Source organism: Phalangium opilio, unplaced genomic scaffold (genome assembly GCF_054372755.1).
Source record: "Phalangium opilio isolate 3A_F unplaced genomic scaffold, DU_Popi_V2 ptg000011l_1, whole genome shotgun sequence".
Classification (NCBI taxonomy): domain Eukaryota; kingdom Metazoa; phylum Arthropoda; class Arachnida; order Opiliones; family Phalangiidae; genus Phalangium; species Phalangium opilio.
The window spans coordinates 6,783,254-6,808,068 of record NW_028324147.1 but is presented as its reverse complement, the minus strand read 5'-3'; the positions used below and the strand labels follow the sequence as shown (position 1 = coordinate 6,808,068).

Genomic DNA, 24,815 nt, shown 5'->3' with positions numbered 1-24,815 from the left:
ATCGGTTCAAGGATAATTTGCAGATTCATAATTTAATAATGGGTAAAAATCGGTTGATAATGGGTAAAAAATCGGTTGATAATGGGTAAAAAATCGGTTGATTATGGGTAAAAAATCGGTTGATAATGGGTAAAAAATCGGTTGATAATGGGTAAAAAATCGGTTGATAATGGGTAAAAAAATCGGTTGATAATGGGTAAAAAAATCGGTTGATAATGGGTAAAAAATCGGTTGATAATGGGTAAAAAATCGGTTGATAATGGGTAAAAAATCGGTTGATAATGGGTAAAAAATTGGTGGATAATGGTGAAAAACCGGTGCATAATGGGGAAAAATCCGTGGGTAATCGATTCAAACTTTCTCAGGTATTACGTAGGTTCGTAATTGCTAAGGTTTATTTTCAGTTTTTGAAACAGGGTATCAAATTTTCACGAAGAAGTCGAAATTTTCTTTTATTGAACTTTCCGTACGTTCAAGATCTTCGTGCAAAATCCATGGGCTCATTTAAGCATTTCTCAGGTGGGGCATTCCATGCGATTTCGACCAGTGATGTCACCATGGGTCAATCGATTTTTTTCAAATTTGGTACACCATTAGATACCATTAAGAAACTAAGGTTTCCAAGTTTTTAGCTTAAAATATTAAGAACTTTTTGAATAATGCCAATTTTTCAAAAACCCACTATTTTTAAAAACAATTCTTTCATTTCTGTACCCTTTTACTTAAGGAGCCATAACTTCTGTTCTATTAATGTTTTCCTAACGCAATTTAGCAGCCTTGCGCAGTAAAGCAAGGGCTATTCAACGGTGAAATCAGCGAGGTTCTATCACGAAGCATTGTCAAGTTATTAAAGATATAAAATGAAAATTATTTTTTCGTGGGGTTCCATTCCAGTCGGGTTTTGGTCATGTGGACAAGTGATATATTGGAATATTTTACCATCGTTAGATACCTCTTGGAGAGATCTTTAAAATGAGATCTTAAAAAAAATATGGTTTTTCTTCGTTTTGATTTTAAAGACCAAAATCAAATTTCTTGATTTTGATACATTTTGAGATTTAATTTTTTTAACATTGGCAACAATGGCAATAAAAATATCTGACATTGAGGTAGTTAGAAGAGCGCACGACACACGCAATTCGTGAAAAAAAGTACTTTCACCCCCCCCCCTTCAAATGAAAGGTATTTGAACTTTAGAAAGAAATATTTGGCTCTGAGGTCGGAAAATTATATTAAGGGCCTCGTGGAAAATATCGTCTTTTTTCACAGAGAAATTATTTTATTTCGAAAAAGGGTGCAGTACCAAGCCGATGTACTAGTTTCGATCATAAATGCCTCCAACATATTGAGCAACTGATACGCCAAAATTAGATAGTTCTTCCTAACAAACGAAGATGCTCTTCCAGCACGAATTGAGCTTGCAAGAAAAACACATGAGGAAGCGAGCTCTCACATCGCGAGGAGTAAGTTTAGTACTTTCCTTCCATTTATCACCGAAATACAAATGGACAATAATGGTATCTCATACTACGCCACATACCTATCTATCCAAAACTAGCACTATCCGTAATAAGAACGAAATAAATTTTTTAATGATAACGCCATTTATTTCTAATGCGCTGAAACTAAAGGGCAGTTTCACACAAGATTTTTATTTTCATTCGAAAGACCACATAATAGGATGTTATATATGTATTGACAACAACGCAGTCAGATACCAAATATTACATATGCTACGATCAATTAAGTTAATTTAGCCTAAGCCTACTACTAATATAAAACAGAATAACCAGACAATGAGGTACTGTAGTGTATGAAATCCTTTCGTATTGCAAAGCATCATTTTCAATATTTCGTATTGCAACTCTCTAATTTTGGCGTATCAGTTGCTCAATATGTTGGAGGCATTTATGATCGAAACTAGTACATCGGCTTGGTACTGCACCCTTTTTCGAAATAAAATAATTTCTCTGTGAAAAAAGACGATATTTTCCACGAGGCCCTTAATATAATTTTCCGACCTCAGAGCCAAATATTTCTTTCTAAAGTTCAAATACCTTTCATTTGAAGGGGGGGGGGGTGAAAGTATTTTTTTCACGAATTGCGTGTGTCGTGCGCTCTTCTAACTACCTCAATTTCAGATATTTTTATTGCCATTGTTGCCAATGTTAAAAAAATTAAATCTCAAAATGTATCAAAATCAAGAAATTTGATTTTGGTCTTTAAAATCAAAACGAAGAAAAACCATATTTTTTTTAAGATCTCATTTTAAAGATCTCTCCAAGAGGTATCTAACGATGGTAAAATATTCCAATATATCACTTGTCCACATGACCAAAACCCGACTGGAATGGAACCCCACGAAAAAATAATTTTCATTTTATATCTTTAATAACTTGACAATGCTTCGTGATAGAACCTCGCTGATTTCACCGTTGAATAGCCCTTGCTTTACTGCGCAAGGCTGCTAAATTGCGTTAGGAAAACATTAATAGAACAGAAGTTATGGCTCCTTAAGTAAAAGGGTACAGAAATGAAAGAATTGTTTTTAAAAATAGTGGGTTTTTGAAAAATTGGCATTATTCAAAAAGTTCTTAATATTTTAAGCTAAAAACTTGGAAACCTTAGTTTCTTAATGGTATCTAATGGTGTACCAAATTTGAAAAAAATCGATTGACCCATGGTGACATCACTGGTCGAAATCGCATGGAATGCCCCAGGTGTATAAAGGCTGATTTTCACTTTTTCAGTTTCTGAAAATAGGCGCGCAGTCAACATTTCCCGCATTTTGTAAGTTATTTGCCGTTTGTTCGTTCACGGTTAGAATACACTTACGAGTTAATATATTACTTCTTATTTTAGTTCTATAGCTAATAAGCAATTAACCTATTCGTGAAATTTCATTATTTTGATAGATTTTCTAACCTTTAGCGTTTAATGATATCTATCCACGATATAAGTTGAATCTTCGAAAGATTTGAGAGTGAAAAAGCTAGTTTTTGAAGATGAGAGAAAGGCAGAGAAAAATCCATTTAAATTAAAACGAAATTTGTCCCAGGAGAAAGATCAAAGAAACCGCGCCGCCGACGATAGGAAACCTGTTTTTTTGCATCGTATAAGTCCGCGTGCAAAAACGGATAAAGAAAATACATGAATTATAATAATGTTCATTACACGTAACGCGTGACGTTATATTTCAACCGCAAATTGTCGACACTTTTTACATAATTAAAATCATCGGGCGCAAATTCAAGCTTGGAGGTCCCAAATATAATTAATTAAATTTTACTGATACTGACCGGCGGACGTCCACTATAATGGGGAAATCTACCAATACCTTACCTGCCTTGAGAGTTTTAATAATTAAAGGTAATCACGAGATAAATTGAAACGAAAAATATGTAGCTAAGCTTTAGACACTTCAATTACGTTCAGTTTAAATTTCAAATGAACTTGTACGAATTAAGCCTAATTTGAAAATGAATTCAGGTGATTTTTCACGCCTGAACTAGAAAGAATTCACGTCGTCAAGAGCGCTTGCAGTGAAGGCGCCATAGGTGTAGGTTTGGTTAAATGTGTAGAGACCCTATGGTCAATACTACGTCAGAGAATCCTGACAAGGCTTAACTCGGTTCTGGCAGCCATATTTGTGGTTTTCAGGCAGCTTTCCTCTGCATTCAACACATCAGTATGGTCGTGTAAAATATCTCACTGAAACCTCTCTAGAACCGATAGGTACCGTTCCAAAGAGGCCAAATGCTTCTGTCCCCCCTCAAAATGTTTCCATGCAGTTGACGTTTAAAGTGTCATGCACAGTTCTGACGTGCTAAACCTTTGTCTATATTTTACATCAGAATCATTTCCTGGTTTGCATAATGATTTACGGATAAAAGGTGCAAAATAACTTCGTGGTCAAATTCAGAATGAACAGCAGACGTATACGTGAAAATATTTGATTCCGAATGAATTTTATTTCACAACGTTTGATTCTGAAACTTACAAAAAAGTCAGTCTGTAAATAATATTTATCAGTCGATGGCATCACGATTTTACTGTTAGTGAATACCAAGTGGTTATATCTTATTTTTCCGTAGCTTCCTTGTGTGTTTTGATCAAGTTTTCCATTTTTCCTGTCTTTTGAATGGATTCAGTTGATCATTTTATAGAAAATTAATTAAAAATGACCTTCTTAATCGATATTTTCTACGTTAGAAATTAATACTAAATTGATTCTATATATGGGAAACTTTCATTAAGTTTTAGTTATGAATTCATAAAAAAAATCGCAATACGATATTAGATAAATATTTAGAGGTAAGCGAGACAGATACGCTTGTTTTCACCAAAGTTATCGATTATAATTTAATTAGATAAGTAATACAAAATTAACAATAAAGGCTATGGAAGCTCCCACGATACCAGGCTAGATTACGTCACTTTTTCTTTGTCAATAGTGACAAGAGAACAAGTTCAACAGGTTTATGGAAGAAGAAACACAAATATTGGAAGTTTAAAGCGTTGTTGTTGGTTCATTTATTGTTTATTTTGACCTATACGTAAATATTCATTTCGTGATAATTCAGAACTGGTGTTGTACAAGGCTTCCTACTTATTTCTGATTGTACAACGAGTTTTATGGTTTAGTATACTGATTATAGCGATTTACAGACAAAATAAGTGACTATTTCATCTAAAACTATACTCTAATCAAACAGAAAGCGGGAAATGTTCAAAAACCAGCACCTGCTCGCTTGATTGCTCGTTGAAGTCGGAAAATATAATGCTAAGCTTGTTTTATTTAAACGGGTTTAATCATCTAACTCGCTGCTCTGAGATTTCATGCGCAAAATAAATGTAAAAATTTAATATGAATCACAATTATTAACGGCCGGAAGAAGCCGAGACGATGATCAGATTTCGATTTAAAAATCAATAACTTATAATGCAGACGAATTTTTATTTTTCAAATGTGAAGTATTTAGCCATTAATTATTGGACCTTGATTTTTATCGAATTTCTAATTCTTTTTATTCAATAGAGAATATAAAATTATGAATATTTAAAATTGGAATCACGTGTCTATCTACAATATTAAAGAAGTTACGAGCAAGTATACGTTTTGTTACAGGGGCCTGCGCGAACATGACGACAGAGGGCTTTAAAATCCTATTGGACAAGTTCATCAGGTGGTACTAGTCGTCCAATAGAATTTTATAGACCTCTGTCGTCATCAGAGTTCTATAACAATTTAACAAAACGTATAATTGCTTCTATCTTCTTTAATATTATAGATAGACACGTGGTTCCAATTTGAAATATGCATTGTTTTATGTTCTCTTTTGAAAAAATAAATAAATAATATATAAATAATATTTAAAAATAAATAAATAATATATAAATGATATTTAAAAATAAATAAATAAATGATATTTAAAAATAAATAAATAAATGATATTTAAAAATAAATAATATATAAATAATATTTAAAAATAAATAATATATAAATAATATTTAAAAATAAATAATATATAAATAATATTTAAAAATAAATAAATAAATGATATTTAAAAATAAATAATATATAAATAATATTTAAAAATAAATAAATAAATAAATGATATTTAAAAATAAATAATATATAAATAATATATAAATAATATTTAAAAATAAATAAATAAATGATATTTAAAAATAAATAATATATAAATAATATATAAATAATATTTAAAAATAAATAAATGATATTTAAAAATAAATAATATATAAATAATATAAATAATATTTAAAAATAAATAATATATAAATAATATAAATAATATTTAAAAATAAATAAATAATATATAAAAAAATAAATAATATATAAAAAAATAAATAATATATAAAAAATAAATAAATAATATATAAAAAATACATAAAAAATATCTAAAATAATAATAAATAAATAAGAAAATAAATTAGAAATTCAACCAAAATCAAGGGCCATTATTTAATTGCTAAATGCTTCACGGAGAGGTCCAACGCGTAGGAGTCTTTAAAATTAGCTTATTGCTATATCTTTTTTTAAAAATTGAAGATATATATTTGGTTCCAATTAAAATATTAATTTTTATACGATCTTTGGTATAAAAAACTTATAAAAGATTCTAGAATGACCATTTCCTTTAACTTACTAGCGGTTTTAATAAAGGAAAGGTTTCTTAAATTGGGTAAAGGCCGATAATGTAAACAACAAACGGATATGTCGGAACCAGATTCGATTGATTGAATTTCAAAAATGACTCTTTTGCGCAAAAAAAAAATGTTCTAGAAGCGGAACGGGTGAAATATGGGCCCAATATTATAATTAATAAAGGTGTTTCGTAACTTCCTTTATGATCTTCAGACTAAACTAGAAAATAATTCCGTGATTCTATTTTGATATAATAGGAAATTATTAAAACTGTAACTGTATGTATACTTTCTCTAAAACTGTACAGTATAACAGCTATACCGTAATTAGTCATCGGAATTATTTTAATTGATGTTTATTGCAGAGGACAAGGAGTACTATAAAAGAAATTAAATTTGGGAGTGATATATTCACGGAAATAGCTAAATGCGTTGAGTTGCGTGATCGCGATAGAAATTTTGATTTTAATGGAAAATTATTTTATGCAAAGATTTCTCTATCTTATTCTTCTATCTGAGTTGCCCGTCTAACGAGGAAAGAACACAAATAAGTTTTAACTGTCAAGTCTGTCATCTGGCATGATCAATATTACATGGGAGTGGGAACAACGTTTTAAATATGCCCAGGTTGTTCTTAATCGAGTAAAGAATTAAGAATCGCGATGAATTTTCTTTCACCACTTTTACTAAATTTAATTTAAAAACTTATAAGTTGACGTTTGACTATTTATACAGCCAAGGGCAAGAAAGACGCAGCAGGGCTGGAAACGGAGACGATAGTCCGCTCTAAATAGACACTACCGTGTAGTATAAAAGTACAAGAAACAATACAATTACCTAATAGTATATCTACGTGTGTTGGCGTAGTTTCAGTAACAAATACCGTGCACCTCAGAGAGATTTTGATTAAATTTTGAATTGCGTTTAAATATAAAATCACAGACAGTTTAAATATTTTATGGATGAGAATCCTATCCGATAAATTGGCTGTCTGTTCTTCAAACCATAATCTAATGATAGCTTAAAGCAAAGCGCTGCTCCTCTGGCACCCCTAAAATATTGCTTTCATGTTGCACAACATGATTGGCAAAGGCTAGTTTTAGCTCAGCCCTAGTGCACCTTTAGTAAGGTGAAATGTGTGTAGAAGATTAGTCAGCATAGTAGTGGTGCCAAAGTAGTCGCATTTTCCTTCAAATACTTCAGTTATACCAGCAAAAAAAAATCATTTCGTGTATCTGATGTTAGTCCAGAGTTTGGAGAAACCACCACAACTCTATAATCGCGGTAATTCTTCAATTCCATCCAAATACGTGCTCGGAGCACATGAGATATACCCTATTCTTTAAACTCTATGCTCGGAGCTGGCAGTGGATCAATTCCTCGCCATGTTTTTCGTGTATCCGAGCGCCACGAACAGACACACATCCAAGGCCACGCGTTACTACGTTTCTAATAATCTACCATTTCGATTACGATTACGTAATCTCACACGTAGATAAAAAATCTGTTCGAGCAGGGAAAATATTCGAAAAAGATAAATGGCGTATTATAAGCTACTAAAAGCGAGTACGATAACTGAATACTAAAATTTAAAGAGCCCGCGTGAGAGATAGGAAGAAGAACGAACAGGTAGTAGACAGACGAGAGGGAAACGGAGAATCTTTTTCTATCTGACAGAGATAGCCGAGAAAAGTATCTCGACTTCGGCGGCCGGCACCTTTTTGACTCGAAAATAAGCACCTATCAAAAGGCTATCATTTGCTAATAATGGACGTTTTGAAAGCTAGGCGAAAAGCAGAGGAGAAGAAGAAGAAGACCGCGCCGAGAACTTATAATCAAAGGCGCGCAAACGCGTGAGTCCAACTAAACGGCTCTTTAAGGAGAAAATTTCATTTGACCTTTTTTAAAAGACATTTTTAACACCGTCCAAATTCCCAAGATATCAAGGGGTTTTCCTCTCATGGAAAGGGTACTTAATTTCCGCGCTTCATTGGCGGTTAAAGGATTCAGGCTTATCTCTCTGGCTCCATCTAGAGTTGCCTTTTAGAGTTTTACCCCTATGCTCTTCTTTGCCTGTTAAACATCAATTCGAACAAACATTCTTGAAAATTCCTGCGGACTATCTAAGTCACTCTTGAAATAATTTCAAAAATTCCATGTTATTTCTATTATTAAGACAGGCAATTTCAATTCCCTAACCGTTGTTTGTGGGGTATCCAGTGCATTCGTGGATGTGTGTTCTCTTCGATAGACATTTTCGACGTAAAAGAAGGTGGTAGGCAACCCTCAGTTACAAGGGGTTTGACCCATTGCCGTCTCTGCGCACTCTCATGATACAAAAAGACTACAGCGCAGGCGTCAAAAAGCGAGATGGAAGGCAAAGTTTTACTCCCCGTGTCTTTCCCTCTTAATTACTTCAAAGTATTCTATTGGCTGGTTAGCTGAGCATTGGAGCAGACGAAATTATTAACCAATAGGTAGCTAGAAACATTACCTCGACATAATGTACCTCATAGATGTCGCTGAAATCCAATTTACCTCCTCAATTCCTTTCCCTTTTACTAACCACCTCGACTCAGCCGGTTCCTGGCCTTTGCTGCATGGAAACGTGAAACGTATCTGCGTTCTTGATTCCACCATATTTTCGGCGGGGCTTTGGCACAGTGTTAGCCAACTTGTTTCATATTTAAAGAGGCAGATACCACCGGGACGGGGTCGCCAAGTTTATAAAATAATGGCGGGTAGAGAGATTTGCACTGGCGGCGGCGAGAGTATTGGGGGTTCTAGAATTTAATGACGGTGTTGTATTATTCGGGGCATATCTAAGGTGTTAATGCGTCGAGGGGGTCACCTTTCGTAGCTCGGACAGGCCCACCAACGGAGATATTCTACACCGCATGCGCTCGCTCGCTCACTCGCGAAACATTTAACCAGATTCGCACGCAACTTTGTATAAATTCTCGAATCACTCCGGCCCCCATAGACATCCTCGGAGCGAGTGAGGATTGTTATTAAATTTAGCGAAATTGAGAGCCATGTGTATAAGCTTACACGATTGTTATTCAATGGGAGGTTGGAGGAAGGCAGAAAGATAGTAATTTTAAACTTGGGTTTCTTGTGTGTACATATTCTGTATGCAAAAATTACACGTTTGACTTTTGTATCCGTAGGTTCTTGGTTTTCCTAGGGCTATCAAGTGTTTTACAATACAAATTGACATAAAAAAGTGTCGCATATACATTTGGTAAAGTCGAAATTTCAATTGTATACGCTTGAAGTTTTACTCTAAAGGTCTATCAAAAATCTGCAGTGGCGTAGCGTGCCATCTCAGCGCCCGGGGCGGGAGACCCATTTTGCCGCCCCCATTCAATACCTAATTAAAATTAAATTTCGAGACATCATTTCACAGGCAGTGAGGTATCTTTTATTGAAGGTAAAATAGGATCAGCGGTTTCACAAACGGATTCTACGGGCCTTACGAGCAGCGAAGTCAGAAATAACTTTGTCAAAATCAATATTTGCAGCCAATTCTTGTTCAATCGACAATATAGCCAAGTTTGATAGTCTAGTGGAGCTCATAGTGGATCTGAAATAATTTTAGATTAGTTTCAACTTCGAAAAACTTCTCTCACAACTAGCGACACTAATTGCCATAGTCAAATATATACGAATCAAGATGACTATATTTGGAACCGAAATTCCCAGATTCAGTTTTTGAATGAACTGGAGGAGCTCCGGTGGTCCTTTCCCCCTTATATCTTTCTCTGATTCAGAACTGGCGACAAACTGCCGGAGACGCTTCCGCTCGATCTGAAACTCGTCCTTGTCGATGTCTTCTAATACATGGGAAAGATCACACTCGTACTTGCAGTCCAAAAGCTTCGCTGGCGTCAAAAATCCGAACTTGTCCGCTATTTCTTGAACTTGCTGAAATCGAGTCATTTCTTGAATGATCTTGTCAAATGATGCGAACACCTCTCGACGGAGTTCCTGCTCGTGAGACAAAGCTGCATCTGCGGATTCATCGCCAGGCATGCGGTTTTTCCTGCGAATTCTTCTCGTTTTGAGTTTGATTCCGAGTTTTTCGCAGAGAGTCTTAGCAAAGTCGATTGCGGCTTGGACGAAACGGTCTCTGCTTTCCACTAGGTTGGTTTTTTGTATGGAATATGAATTCGTCTATTCACTTTTAATTTAGAGAGACTACTTATTTATCCTATGGTCGAACCAGAGCTTAGTAAAATAACAGTAGAGATAGTTATTTCAACCCCCATTTGGGAGGCGAGAGGCTGAGAGCGTCAACGACGAATCACAGGCTGGGCCGCAAATTTAAAATTTACGTCATTGTTGTTTGTTGACTTGTCAAACGTTCTGTCATGAAACATTGATCTCAACTCTACCCGCTTCACCGGCGACATTTTGCCGCCCCCGGCCTTGGCCCCCTCCCACGCTACGCCACTGAATCTGGGCAATTTTGAGGCAAAAATGTTCTATGCCCGGGCCATTGTTTTCGAGTTATGATTTGAGTGTTTTAGGGATGACCCTTTAATTAAATTAGTATTTGTCTTTGTTTCTTAATTAAACTTAAGGGGTCATCGCTAAAACAGTCCAATGTTAACTTGAAAACAGTGGCTCTTGTGGCAAAATGTCATAGAAGTTACATTTTCGACTCAAATTCGCCCAAAGAACATCCCCCTTAATTTATGTTAGACTTATCACAAACACCCTGTATATGCAAATTGATATAAACAAGTGTCATACGATCTGCACTATATTTTCGTAAAAGTCAAAATTTCACTTATTTTAAATTAAAAACCTCATGTCTAGAGAATGCTTTAAGGAGCAAATATTGTATAAACTCTTCAATGATTTAGATTTAAATTTCCTTAGTTCAATTAGCAGTTACGTGAGCCACAGGGAAAACGACCCGCTTGATAGAAGCTAGATCCCTAGATATAGCTAGGCCATATATTATTGAATATTATTACCATGCAGATCTTTGTTTAAATATACCTGCACCCAAATTTTGACACATCCCGATGGTAAAAATGATAAAATACGGTATAAAAATTGCAAAAACACCATTAGTTCCACTTTAAGGTCCAGGTAAAATTAACATTTATAAAGATTTAAATAAGCCGCGCTAAATCTTGTTTATGAAACCATAGAAGTCGTCACCCTTATTCTGTCATGATCATTTTATAAATTGAAAGCTAGTTTTTAAATTTTTTTTTATTTTAATAAAAGTCGTAAATCTCTCACTCCAACCCTTTTATTTCCATTAAACTAAAACTCATAAAATATGACTTTGAAACGCTTCGCAAAACGAAACTTATATCCTCCTCATCATAAACTAGTTTTAAAATTAAGTAAATTCGTGATTTCATAAGTTTATCTTCCTAAGTCTTAATCCAGCATTAAAAATTTCGTAAAGGGGCTCAAGCTGCTGCAGTCATCACTGATGATATATTAAACCAGGGATAGATTTAATTTCAGAAGTAGAAATGGCGAACGGTTAGTATTTACTTCAGTCCGACTCATAGCCCAGTATAGAGCCCCTCCCTCCAACACGTAACGAAAAGTTTAAATTATCTTATTGGCTCACTTAAACTACGTTTTGATGACGTTGCTGACGAGGACGGTGAAAAGTACGTAGTTCCTTTTTACCTCTGTCGCTATGACCCGCCTCTTCTTTAGAGTGGAAGGGGGTTCGGGACTTTGAGGTGCGCCCAGATTACTCTGTTCGCCATTCCTACTTCTAAAATTAAATCTATCCCTAATTAAACGTAAGCTTGTAAGCTGATTTATTTTCAAATGTCAAAACCTGGCTTGGAAATATAGGACAAGTCCAAAACCGTGCAGATTATTCGATGAACCACTTTTTAATTCAAACCCCGCGCCTCACTAGCTGGTCCCAAGGACTAGTTTATAATTTCAACTTAAATAAGGTAAAGTAAGGTAAACGTCTCATCTTTAAAAAAATGGCAGAAGTAAACGATAACATTTTTGTCTCATGAGATGTCGCTTCAATCGTACGACCGTGCACCAAAGTCTCCCAGAATGCAATTCGTACCAACCATGTATTTGAATCCCATATGAAACGAACAAGAAACTTATATTAATAACCTTGTAGTGATTCAATTTTTGGGCTATCTTAAAAAATTTGAAGAGGGCATGTTAAAGGCGTTAAGTTATTTTATAATTTTTTTTGGCTTTTACTTCTTTTTAGAAGGAAAAAAGTTTGAAGAAAAAAAAAACGATACGAAAAGAAAGTAAATCTGACTGGATTTTCTTTATGGGGGTTTAAGGGTCGTTCTTAAGCTGGTATCGTTTCCATCAAAAGTCATATATTTAAGAACTGGTTCATGGGTGAAACGTTTCAACGCTTTAAGAGATTTTTCCCCAAAAAGATTCATGCCAGGGAAGATCAGAGGATGGGGACCGCTCGGTAGCTTCTACACGTTTATAGTTACCTCATGATCTTATAGTTGGGGAAAAATTGCCTGGAATGTCAATTCTTATCAAGCCCAGACTGTCGCGGAGAAATATTTATCGATAAAACTAAAATGTCGTAAAAACAAACGTCTAATAATGTGTTTATGGGATGCATTCTGGATGGTGCACCCGTGAATAGTGTGGGAACTATATAGTTAAGAGTCCCGGGGATTGTTAAGTTTAAGATGTACACGTACTAGCGGAAAAGGAACCCGGCGTTGCCCGTCAGATCTTGAAGGAAAGAGGGATGGAGTAGAAACCTAGATACCTGTAACGTTCATGCAGTCTGTACTCCCATCTACGACATGCAACGAAGGTCTCCCAGTATGCTCAGCGTTTCGGTAGGGTTTGTACGGTACGGAAACGTCGACAATGCCCCCTGTGTCTCAAAAACAGAAGCTAGTTATCGTACAAATACAATGGCGCTAAGCGGCAGCACTTAACAATCGCCTCTTCCGAAGGGTAGGGCGTGCACGCGCAAGGTAGAAGGTACACTTGGAGATTTTTATTGTCGCAGATCGCCCATGATCATTACCGCTCCATCTTACCTCTTTTCTCCCTGGTCGGATGTGCACTGGAGATATTTGTTACTATTCGGGCCGCCATTTTAAAATATGGTGGAGAGTATGTTCAACACAAAAAGTCATGAAACCCGTTTATACAACGAACCTATAATGAGTATAAAATACTTCATTTAGAAGAAGGTGCATGGTTTTATTTTCCAAAGAATTTTAACTTTTCTTGCAATTCTGATGAATTTTTAAAATTAAGTGTTTTTGGGGTAAAATTTCTGTAAATAGGACATATTGCCTGTAGAAAGAAGTTATTGATGTCGCATCTCTGAATATTCAGTTTTAAGTAATTAGTGTGGTTTTCCTAATTTAAAAATAGGCCCTTCGCTATTATACTAAATAAGGGAGACGTTTCAAAAGTATATCCTATAACACATACACTAATGTTCATCAACGACATTCATCTGGACGGACGTGCTCACGGCGTTTCTACAAACTTTAAAAGACCACCATATTATGCTTAGCGCCGGGATTTATTATGAAAGGCAATTGATAAAGTTACCTGACGAGTGAGGGTCAAAAACTGAGCCGGCGGACACCCAGGGTGCTGCGGGTTCCTTGATTCTGCCGCCACACGCGCGAAAACCTTTCAAATCTTATGCGCCCCTCTTCGCGAAAGAAAGAAAAAAGTACCTCCATGGAAAGATATATTGAATTGAAGTCGTTCGAAATGTAGAAATTGAAGGAGAAAAAAAAATAGGCAGAAAAATCCCCCTAATAAGATTAAAAGTGACTCCAGACAAGGAGGGGGAACTGAAATATCACAAGCATAAGTAAATGGGTTTATGTTTAAATTGTAAATTTTGTGTGCAACATAAAGGTTTTCTGATAAGTCTGCAATAAACTATGGGGGATGTTCTTTGGGAAATCGATTTTGAGTCGAAAATGTAACTTCTATCTCCATTTTGCAGTCCGGGCAGGGATAGATTTAATTTTAGAAGTAGGAATGGAGAACGGTTAGTATTTACTTCAGTCCGACTCATAGACCACCCAGTATAGAGCCCCTCCCTCCAACACGTAACGAAAAGTTTAATTTATCTTATTGGCTCACTTAAACTACGTTTTGATGACGTTGCTGACGGGGACGGCGAAAAATACGTCATTCCTTTTTACCTCTGTAGCTATGACCCCCCCCCGTCTCTTCTTTCATACCCCTCCGTCCCGTGGAAGGGGGTCCGGGACTTTGACGCGCGCCCACATTACTCTGTTCTCCATTCCTACTTCTAAAATTAAATCTATCCCTGGTATTTGTTATTTTACTTACGTCTCATGTTATATAATTCTTATCAGGTAGGGAACGATTTTTAAATACTTGAAAAAAAATTTTGTCTACTATAAATCGCTATCATTTAGAATGTATTTTTTTTTTTTTATTTAAACTTCAAAAGATGTCTGCCAAGTTTGGGGAGTTAATAATAAGGAATGCTATCGGTGCCAAGTAACGTCGTAGGTTACGGTTTAATGGCGTGAGACATCCTTCGTTAGAGCGAGCTAAAGTATAGCGCGCATTCGTTCTAGGCCTATAAAATATTTCTCGTTCATTAAATCTAGGCAAACTTGCCAAGATAGCTAGATTTTATAAATAAACGCGGGGATATAATTAATTAGGTGTCACTGCTCTATGCGGCGTGCCATTGAAATTTTTATAGAGGTTCTTATGAGTCTTTAAAGTTTCGCGATAAGACGAATGTTTCGGAATCTTGAGAAAAGCAGACGATTTTATGAAGGTTTCTACATCCTTGGTCCCTTGGATAGCAATGGAACTTACAGAAGCAGAACTCACATTTAGAGAGTGTATTTTAAGGATTATTTACCAAAATATTAAACAAACATAAAGTTCCACACTAGGCCTAGTTGTACCACCGACAAGAGAAGTTAGTTAAAAGACAGTTTACTAAATTTTAAAAGTACGACTATGGCTCTCTAGATGAAAGATTTCTCGAGTTTGTCGGGCGGGAAACACAGAAAATTGTGTTTCAATTTTCATTTGTAAGTTAGGCTTAAGACCTACAAGTTATTGTGTGAGATTTATACAGGGAGAAAAGAGGTGAAATGGAGCGGTTATGATGATGGGCCATCTGCGGCAGCTATGAAAGTCTCCCAGTGTACCTGCTTGCGGACGCCCCTATCCTTCGGTATAGGCGATTGTTAAGTGCTGCCATTGTATTTGTATGAGAACTAGCTTCTTCTTTTAAGACACAAGGGGCATTCTCGACGTTTCCGTAACGCCGCTGAGGATGCTGGGAGCGCTTGGTTGCATGCCGTAGATGGGGGTACAGACGGCAACGTCATAGGTGTGGCGGTTACTACTCCATCCCTATCTCCTTCAAGATTCCGACTTAACAAAATTAAATTTCAGAACATCTAAGTATGCAAAACATCGCGCACATTTGTTTCTCGTCAATTTCTTTAAAACTGAACAAAAACTATTCAGAATTGCAGATATAAACATTTAGTTCACAACAGTGCCCCCTCAAATCAACAAAGAAATAGTTTTAAAGTCCAATATCGTGAATTTTATGGGGAAGGGCAGCTTACAAATTCTGAATTTGCATAAATATCGTCCCAACTCTTAACCCTTAATTCTTACCTCAATTTAAACGAAACGTTTCTCGACCGTTTATTGCAGGCGTCAAAGACATTAGTGGCGACGATTCTGCCCTTTCGGACTGCGATTCCGAACCGGGTTTGCAATTGAAGAGGAAGCAGAGACGATCCAGGACAACCTTCACCGCCTTACAATTGGACGAGTTGGAGAAGGCCTTCGAACGGACTCAATATCCGGATATTTACACTCGAGAAGAACTGGCCCAGAGGACGAAACTCACAGAAGCTAGAATACAAGTAAGTAACAATCTTAATTAGAAGAACTCAATTGTTTTACCGTAACGAAAAAATTATAAAATACAAATTAAGCAATTAAAACCACAGTCGTTCGTATAATTGCCCCAAGGTGATTAAGTTTAATATCGTGAGGATGGATCATTTTGCAAATTTGTCTACGGACCACCCAAAATAGTTTTAAATTTTCTTTTAGAAAAGGAAGTTCAAAATGATGATTTTGAATTATTTAACATGATTTTTTTTTAATTCAATTACGTATTAAATTTGGGACCACCGAGGTTCAAATTTTTTTTATGGAAATGCATTGTCAGTTTTCTGGGCTCTATACGTGGCTAAGTTGATTGGCTCTCGTGCAGGGTATAAAGAATCGGTTTCATTGTTAAACCAGAGTGTATTAACAGCGGAGAAGTAAACGTTTAGTTATATTTCTAGCTGCATTTCGGAAGGATACAGTTTAAATAACAAATAAGAGGAATTTTTTCTTTATTAATCGAAAGAGTGTATAAAATAATGAATATATTAATTGGAACCATGTTTCTATCTACAATATTAAAGAAGATACGAGTGCAATTAAGTTTAGGTAATGGCGGCGAGTAATGAACAAAACGCTTTAGAATTTCCCGCGAAGAACTGGGAAGTACCCCTATTGGACGACTAGTACCATCTGAAGGATTCATCCAACAGGGGTACTCCCATGCAGTGCTTGGCGGGAAAGCCTAACGTGTAGTCTCCATTACGAAAACATAATTGTTCGTATCTTCTTTAATATTTTAGTTAGAAACATGGTTCTAATTGATATACTTCATTATTTGATACACTCTCTCGATTGAAAGGAAAACATTTTAGCAATCCCTTTTAGCCTAATATTATCAACTAAGTAGTCAATTAGTAGTTGATCAATCACTTAGTCCATTTCAATCTCAAACAAGAAGCAAAACCGTTAAGCCAGTTTCCTATTTTCTCGAAAACAGAATTAACCTAAACTTTTTACCTCTCCGTGTGACGTAGTCCAGGAGAGGTTCTGTAACGGCCGTGTCTGTGTGTGTGTCTGTCTGTGTGTGTGTCTGTCTGTGTGTCTGTCTGTCTGTCCGTTGTTACACCCACGTGACCGCGTTCGCAGTTTGCGTATCGGAGCAAACGTGTTCGCCATTTCCGAACTGCTTTCACAGTCACGGAAATGGCTCCTCTACTTGAGTTCTCACACCACCAATCTTCTGGTCTTTGTCCATACCACACGGACACTAGTCTGTTCTTACTGGCTGCTAATCACCACCATCTTCTGGTCTTCGTCCATTCCACGTGGACACCAGTCTGTACATACTGGCTTCTAATCACCACCATCTTCTGTTCTTTGTCAATCCCACATTGACACCCGTCTGCACTTACACTGCCTTCTAACACCACCATCCACTGGTCTTCCGTCTATTCCACATAGACACCAATCTGTATCATTGGCTTCTACTCCATTATCATCGTTTGGTTTTAGGATATACGCGGCGATCAGCTAGGGTTACGAGAAACGTCTAGCCTCCCTAAGGTAGGATCGCTACCAAAGGTTTTCGCATTTGCGGTTTTTCCTTACTATTATAATGGAAACGAATCGTATATATACCCCAAAATTTGAAGAAAGCGGGAAGAGGGGTACCCTTCACTTTAAACGTCAATATTAGCAAAGTTTGAGAAGATAATAAGTATAACTTTATTTTAAACGATTTAACTATTATTAATGTTAATTATTGAAGATTAAAATAATTAAAAATAATTATATTTATTTAAATATTAAAGATAAACCTCTCGTGCAAAGAGAGAGATTATCATTGCCTCCTATGGCCTCCAAGGCCCGTGCATGCGATATATTTCCTTCATTGCCTCCTATATCTATCAAGGCCCGTGCATTGTGATATATTTCATTCATTGCATAAACATAAGCGAGATTGTTTTGGGAAAAAAATACTGCTTCCACTAATGCGTTTATACTCCTTGTTACTGTTGTATAGAGTAATCATGATAAAAGCTTAAAAAATTACGAGAGGACAGACCTTTTTTATCCTCATTCAAAAATATTTTTTGGTGCTAAGACTGCTTTAAAAAATCCAAACGGTTAGGCATTGGTAAAAAAGACAAATGATATTTTTCAAATCTTATGAGATAACGCCCACCTAGTTGAAAATTGCCGTTTTTTATCCGCGGGAGCCATTCCTTATGAGAATTTCGATGCTAGTAGGTTGTCAATTAAACTACCGGTATATTATTGTTGTTGGAAATTGGATATTAAGTCAAATTAAGTGGTTGTAAAGAGCCAGCAGGTTTTTGCCACTTCTTTTTGTGAGTATTTGATTTTTATATGTAAAATGGAGGAAGATAATGTTGAGAGTAAGGATGAAATGCGGAAGCGCAAAGCGCGGGAAAGGATGAGGGCAAAAGGTCGACGTTTTCATTGGATACTTAAGGTTATATAATCTTCTCGACACGGAGAGGTAATATTTTGGTTTTCCCGACTTGTATCATCCTAAATTCGAGGCGTTTTTGATGATGGACGGGTCGCGATTCATACCCTATGATAAGAATCCGAAAATAATCAAAAAACTGTATATTCCTCAAACACCACCACACGTATCGTTTTAGCCCACCAGAATCTAGGTGCGAGGTGTCTGCTGCGATTGACGGATCCAATCTAATCATAATCGCGGACGCACGCCACCGAATTGAAAACACTATAACACCGCTCATCAAAACATTCTAAAACCCATTTTTTATCAAGTCCCGAAATGTTCGAAACGTTTTTTTAACGCGAGCTTAGGCGCGAGGTGTCAGATACAAGGGGCCAAAAATCTTTCAAAATCTTTCAAAATCTCTTAAATCTCCAGAAGTAAATTCATTCGAAGTGCTATAGGGATGTATACAAAGTGTTGTGTAGAGAGAGGCGGGGTCTATATCTAGCTTACCTTCCATCAAATAAAACTCTACGGGGCATGCGTGAATTTCGTAGTGTTATTAGTGTGTTGTGAATGGGCATCGGCATTTAGGTTACAGTCACGTGACTTTGCCCAATCACTATTCCGTGAAATAGTAACAATACTACTTCAAAATATAGTTCTTGGCGCGGCCCTATACACAACGCATTGTACATAACTTTAAGCCTACTAAATTACACTGCCATTATGATATGAACTACCCTATCAGAACTAACTTTCGTCTGCTAGCCATTCAATAAGATTCGATAAGAGTGACTTTCTAGTAGTTTATAAAACTGCTTCATCCCATTTACAGAGTTATAGGCCTTTCGAGTATTTCTCGAGCCCGTACTCGAAACTTCTTCTCAGGAAATCTCTTACAAGGAAACAAATTTCTGGAATGATAACCTATAAATGGCGGAGTAAACATTGTCGTCTGGCTCTCGTTTTGCATGTTGTCTATTCCAAAAAAAAAACATTCCCTTCATTTATAACTTAGAATTAATTTACTTAAATTGAAACAGTGTAAAAGTGTTTTCACTTTTCAGTGGGCGCTTTTATACAGCCGTCTTTTAAAGGTGTGAACGCCAAAAGATCTACCTGGCGGGGGGTTTTCCTTACATAGTGGCCGCGCCGAAACGTCAAAATCTTTTCTTCCCAAGACGTTTCTCAAAACAATATAAACCTTTAAAAGAATGGAGGGGCCTCTTTCGCCTACTTATTTAATTATCGATGTTTATCGTATACGTGTATTACCATTCTTATAACGCTTTGAATTGAATAACAATATGTATTATTAAGGTGTCAGTTGAAACGCCTATTGTTAAACCTTGTCTGAGTTAGACCTATAACAACGGAAACATGTTTATAGTACCTACACTCCTATAAAATTCGTGTATTTTTTTATTCGAAATGATAGGTATGGTTTAGTAATCGAAGAGCCCGTTGGAGGAAGCAAATGGGAAGTCAACAACTGAACGGTTTCAACCATTTGAGTCTACCCATGTCCTACCCGACAGGAGCCGGGACCTATCTCCTACCAGATCCTGGTGGTTATTCGGCTTCATCTGCCCAAGGTAATTATACTAATTATGTAATTAACCCTTAAAACCCCTTAAGACTAGAATAAAATCTTCGGTCACCTCCGTAATTTCGTTTCGGTAGCGTCGGTACGTTCATTTCCATGAACGGACGACTTAACACCGAGACATTCAGCTTATCTTGAATATTAATTAAGATCGCTTTTTCTTGATTGTTTTTAACAGAAGCTTTTCACGCGGCGGCTGCAGCGGTGGCCGCTGGTCAAAGCGGAGGTTCCGGGCCATCTTCTATTCCTCTGCACCATAACGGCGATGCTCTATCGTCATCGGGTAACCAGGTTTCCGAGACGAGGAACGGAATGCAAGGTGTCTACGGAAATCATCATCACCATCACCATCAAACAGTGGCAGACGCAGCCTCGTCTTATATATCCGCCGCAACCTCCACCTTGCCATCTCAGGTAAATTTAAATTTGATTTATTAAACTCATGAGATACCACACTTTCCGCATGTGAAGGAGTCGTGGCATAATACCATGCGGTGATACAGCAAACCAATTATTTTGAACGTTCCCATGTCTTGTTCTTAGCATTTATTTTTACATTGTTTTATCAATGTATCATGTTTTAACGTGTTCCATGCACGGTTTCCTTGATTAAGTTTCAGATTATATTTCTTAAAATTCACAGATTAGCTTTGAATCGTAATTGCCTCTGATCTTAACCTATAAGTTACCCCGACGATAAACCGAGTGTAGTCAATTCTCGCTTGTCGTTCTCGAACTAGCTCTCAGTATGTCTCTAACCCGTCTAGCGTTACGAAGTACAGGTAGTGTCATACTTATGGAACATATCTTATAAACTTATGGTTACACTAATTACGTTAAAAGGTATAAATTACCCCAATATTGCGCCCCATAAATTATGCCAAAGCTAAAAATTACCCCTGATTGCGCTAAACCTTACAATATATCTCGACGTTTACCTACAAATTATTACCCCCAATTAAACCCCAATAATTACCTTAATCTTGATCTAAAAGTCACTGCAAGCTTTTGACAACTAATTATCCCCAGACGATTATTACAAATTAACTAAATCTTTAGCTACAAACAAATTACACCGATATATTTAACCACAAATTACTCGATCCACTCCATTCGTTCGTTACAAATTATACAATCATTGGCTACAAAATTAACCTGTTCTTTAGATAATAACATACTCAAACCCCTCGATCGAGTCGTGTGTGGGGTTTGATTGAAGCCCATTGGCGAAATCCATTAAAATCAATCTGACTGGTAATTCTTTATAAAAATAGGCTAATTTGACAAACGTGTAAAAATTTCGTAATTAGCAAAAGTAGGGGCGAACACGAACCTCTCAAAGTTAAAGGCCGACTTCCAGCGAAAAGGGTTCTAGCGAACTGAAAACCGAGCATCGAGACTAACAATGGAACGACCGTGCTGATTTTCGAATCCCCGCTGGGGTAAAAGTTAGAAGGGTTGTAGCAAACTGAAAGCCGTGCTATGTGGTTCTAGCAAACTGAAGATGAACAATAGAAACCCTTTTAAATTTTTTCCCTCCAGAATTTTTGCTTTCCTCTGAAGGAAATTCTCTACTGTGTATCTTCAGTTCGCTAGAACCACAATGCACGGCTTTGCAGTTAGCTAGAGCCCTTCCAAACTTTACCCCAGCGGGGATTCGAAAATCGGCACGGCCGCTCTGATGTTCGGTTTTCAGTTCGCTAGAAGTCTTTTCGCTGGAAGTCGGCCTTTAATTTGAAGTCGGAAAGAATGAAAATTTAGAAAGATAAAAAACAAAATTAATAAAGGTAAAATTGAGGCCGTTTGACGAGTCGTGTTGTTCATGTATCGTGAATTATCGCCCAGACTAGACGCTATAGCTTACACTTACTTTCAACAAATTCAACACGCACCAAGAAATCAGTGAAAGCAATGCATTTCATTGCAGAGACATATTTCACGCGATGAACGCGAGAGGGGGGGTTCAAGTAATCAATCCCCCGTCTTTGTAACTTCGTTTCAACTGATTATAAATTCAAAAGCGACCGACCGCAAAAAAGAGGGTGTCTTGGCCACAAAAAAAAAGCGCAACCAAAAATGATAATTTAGAAACGTGGGCGAAAAAGTTGTTTTGAAGATTGCGATGGGAAAAATATATACGAAGTTAAATTCGAGTTTTTGACTGTAATATCTAAATAGTTTTGAGGTCATTTTATTTATTTAAATATATGGGTAATTTTACCTAAAGCAGTTAAGGATGGTTAATTTGGATAACGAATGGGTAATTTGAGTAACGAATCCAATAATCACTGGTTTTCAACATGCAATCTTTATGCTTGTAACATCATTTTATTGGCTTAAAAGTTTACGTAAGATTTAAATGAAACAGGGGATTTTTTTTTAAATTGTTTTGCTTATTCCACTACAAGTTTAAAATAATATACAAAAAGGCTTATCATTTATTGTGGCTCTTACAACCCTGCAGTGGACAGTAACATGTTCCTTAAGTTAACATGACACAACCTCGCATGGTTAGCTAGGCGTTTGCGTCGCTCCGAACTTAGGCCTCTGAACTTTCAAACGTTGTCCTTTCTTGTAAATTTTTTGTTTTCTAAGTAATTATATAATTAACCATTTACTGGTTAAATAATAAGGGCGTATTGCTTATTTCTTATATGGTACAAGCAAGTTTCATAGGCCTGCAACTTAAATTGCCAATTTTGTTCCATCGGCATGCGGTATATTGCAATTTTCAGACAAATATCTAAGATAAGTGTTAGACCGATATCGTCCACAAACTTACACATACCAGTAATTAATATTCATTCATTCATTTGAACTTTTAATTCCTCAAGACACATTTGTGTTTGCCGTCCGAAATTTTCGTAAAACCACATTACAATAATTTTCAACGAAGAAACACCATAGGCGTATTGCTTTTGAGTTTTAAGGCAATGTGGAATAAGTCGGCAATTTCGGGAAATGATTGGCTTGGGACTTTTTTTTGTTGGCGGTATGTATGGCGTCGGCACGGAAAAAGTCTCGATTTCAACAGCTCGTGATTAGCAACAGCGATTATGTGATTATTTCGGCGTTGCGGAGGTCGCGGCTTAAATAGTTTTAGCGAGAGAAAAGAAGAAAGACGGATAGATTAGGGGGCAACTTCGTCTTTCCTTCGTTCTCTCCATGGTGGGCGAAAAAGTGTCTAAAGCCTGTAATAGCCGCAGCGTGGATACCACCGGCGGAATGATCCGTTCATTTTCGTGCGCAAATTGGCCCCTTAATTCTAATACTTGTCCCCGCGGATGAAATAATATTTTGGAAGTATTAGCCGCTAAGTGAAAACGTGAGACGAATATTCATTCATCTCTACGATTGATTTTAAACACCGATTCTCGTGTTTCGGGATGAACAGAGCCTGAGCACCGATCCTATATAAATTCCAGTAGATTTTTTAATTTTGATTGAAGCAGCGATTAGACCTATTAACTGTTACATTTATGAGTAATCTTCATGTTTCTGGCTGAACCATCGTTTCATTTTGCTTTAAAAAAGAGCTATAGATTATAGGACTAAAAAGGATGATTGAATATTAGGTAGTTTACATATTTTTGTAATGTCAATTGTGAAACAGATGTTAGGACAAAGTTGCAACATACGCGAAAAAAGGTGCAGTTTGCAAATTATTTTTCCGATCCTTTTGCAAAATTATTAAATTTACCACGTTGACTGTAAGAATGTTGCATTCTAAACAATTAAGAACTTTCAAAAATTAAAAATATTGATTTCGTTGATATTTTAGGCTTAGCACCTTCGGTATAGTCTGCTACTACGAACTTTCTCTTGACGTCACACCCTCCTATCTCAGCTCAAGCCATACAGTTTAGACTATCAATATTAGCTTATAACGTCACTTCCAGGTAGTTCCTCGCATCTCAGAACCACTCTATTAGAAATTTTGGCGTTATCGGATTTCTCGACAGTTTTGCCACTATACATTTTATTGGAGTGAAACTAAAGGCTGGGTATCTTTATATTACTGCATGGTGGGTACCTTCAAGACGCTCTGCTATTTCATTAACTCCTTCTGTTGTCAATAACAATAAGGTATGATAGGCGAACTGAAGCGAACCGAACAGCCCTACGCCCATGATGCCGATCATTCTCTTAAATAGGCAAAGTATTGATGTCTCGCGTGACGTGAACCTGTATAAATGTACAGGTCTACGTTTCTAATAATTTGAACGTGCATGCGTGTATTACGTCGGGTGATTCAACGGAATTTCTCAAAGTTAAATTCATTCGCGCAGCTAGCACACGTACGTACGAACGAAGGAACTCACTGGGGGCATTTTCGAGTTTTGAAGTCTAACTCTCGAGTTGTCGTGTCGGCTGTTTCTGGCGTAATTACAGAGATCGCAGTGAGGATGAAAAAAGAAACCTAGAGCTCGATTGATCGGACAGATAGGCCGCGTGATGCACGACAGACAGACACCCCGAGAAAGAGAGAGGGAAAAAGGCCAATTTGCTTATTAAGGGCAATCAAAACCTCAAAAAGACTTTACAAGTTAGAAGAAGCGTCTTGAGAAAGGTTATCTAACTATATGTAAGGGACTACAATTTCAAAGGTGTCAAAAACGAACGTGTCTCGCCCAAATTGAAGATGAAAGACGTGAGGAGATTCTAGGATCACCCTAGAATCACCCAGGCCTACTTAGA

At 36.6% G+C, this 24,815-nt stretch overlaps 1 protein-coding gene and 1 long non-coding RNA gene across 4 annotated transcripts in view; one reads left to right on the top strand and one right to left on the bottom strand.

Annotated features, from left to right (window-relative positions):
- LOC149710129 (uncharacterized) overlaps positions 1–24,815 on the bottom strand; it is a 210,185-nt gene that overhangs the window by 3,220 nt on the left and 182,150 nt on the right. For both annotated transcript variants that reach the window (XR_016376849.1, XR_016376850.1), the window contains exon 5: positions 15,823–16,065. This is a non-coding gene — a long non-coding RNA (uncharacterized LOC149710129). The remainder of the gene's footprint in view (positions 1–15,822; positions 16,066–24,815) is intronic.
- LOC149710136 (paired box protein Pax-3-B-like) overlaps positions 1–24,815 on the top strand; it is a 38,901-nt gene that overhangs the window by 12,139 nt on the left and 1,947 nt on the right. For both annotated transcript variants that reach the window (XM_089859539.1, XM_089859532.1), the window contains exons 4-6: positions 15,862–16,076; positions 19,950–20,106; positions 20,296–20,531. In XM_089859539.1, coding sequence (XP_089715665.1) covers positions 15,862–16,076; positions 19,950–20,106; positions 20,296–20,531 — 608 coding nt within the window. The remainder of the gene's footprint in view (positions 1–15,861; positions 16,077–19,949; positions 20,107–20,295; positions 20,532–24,815) is intronic.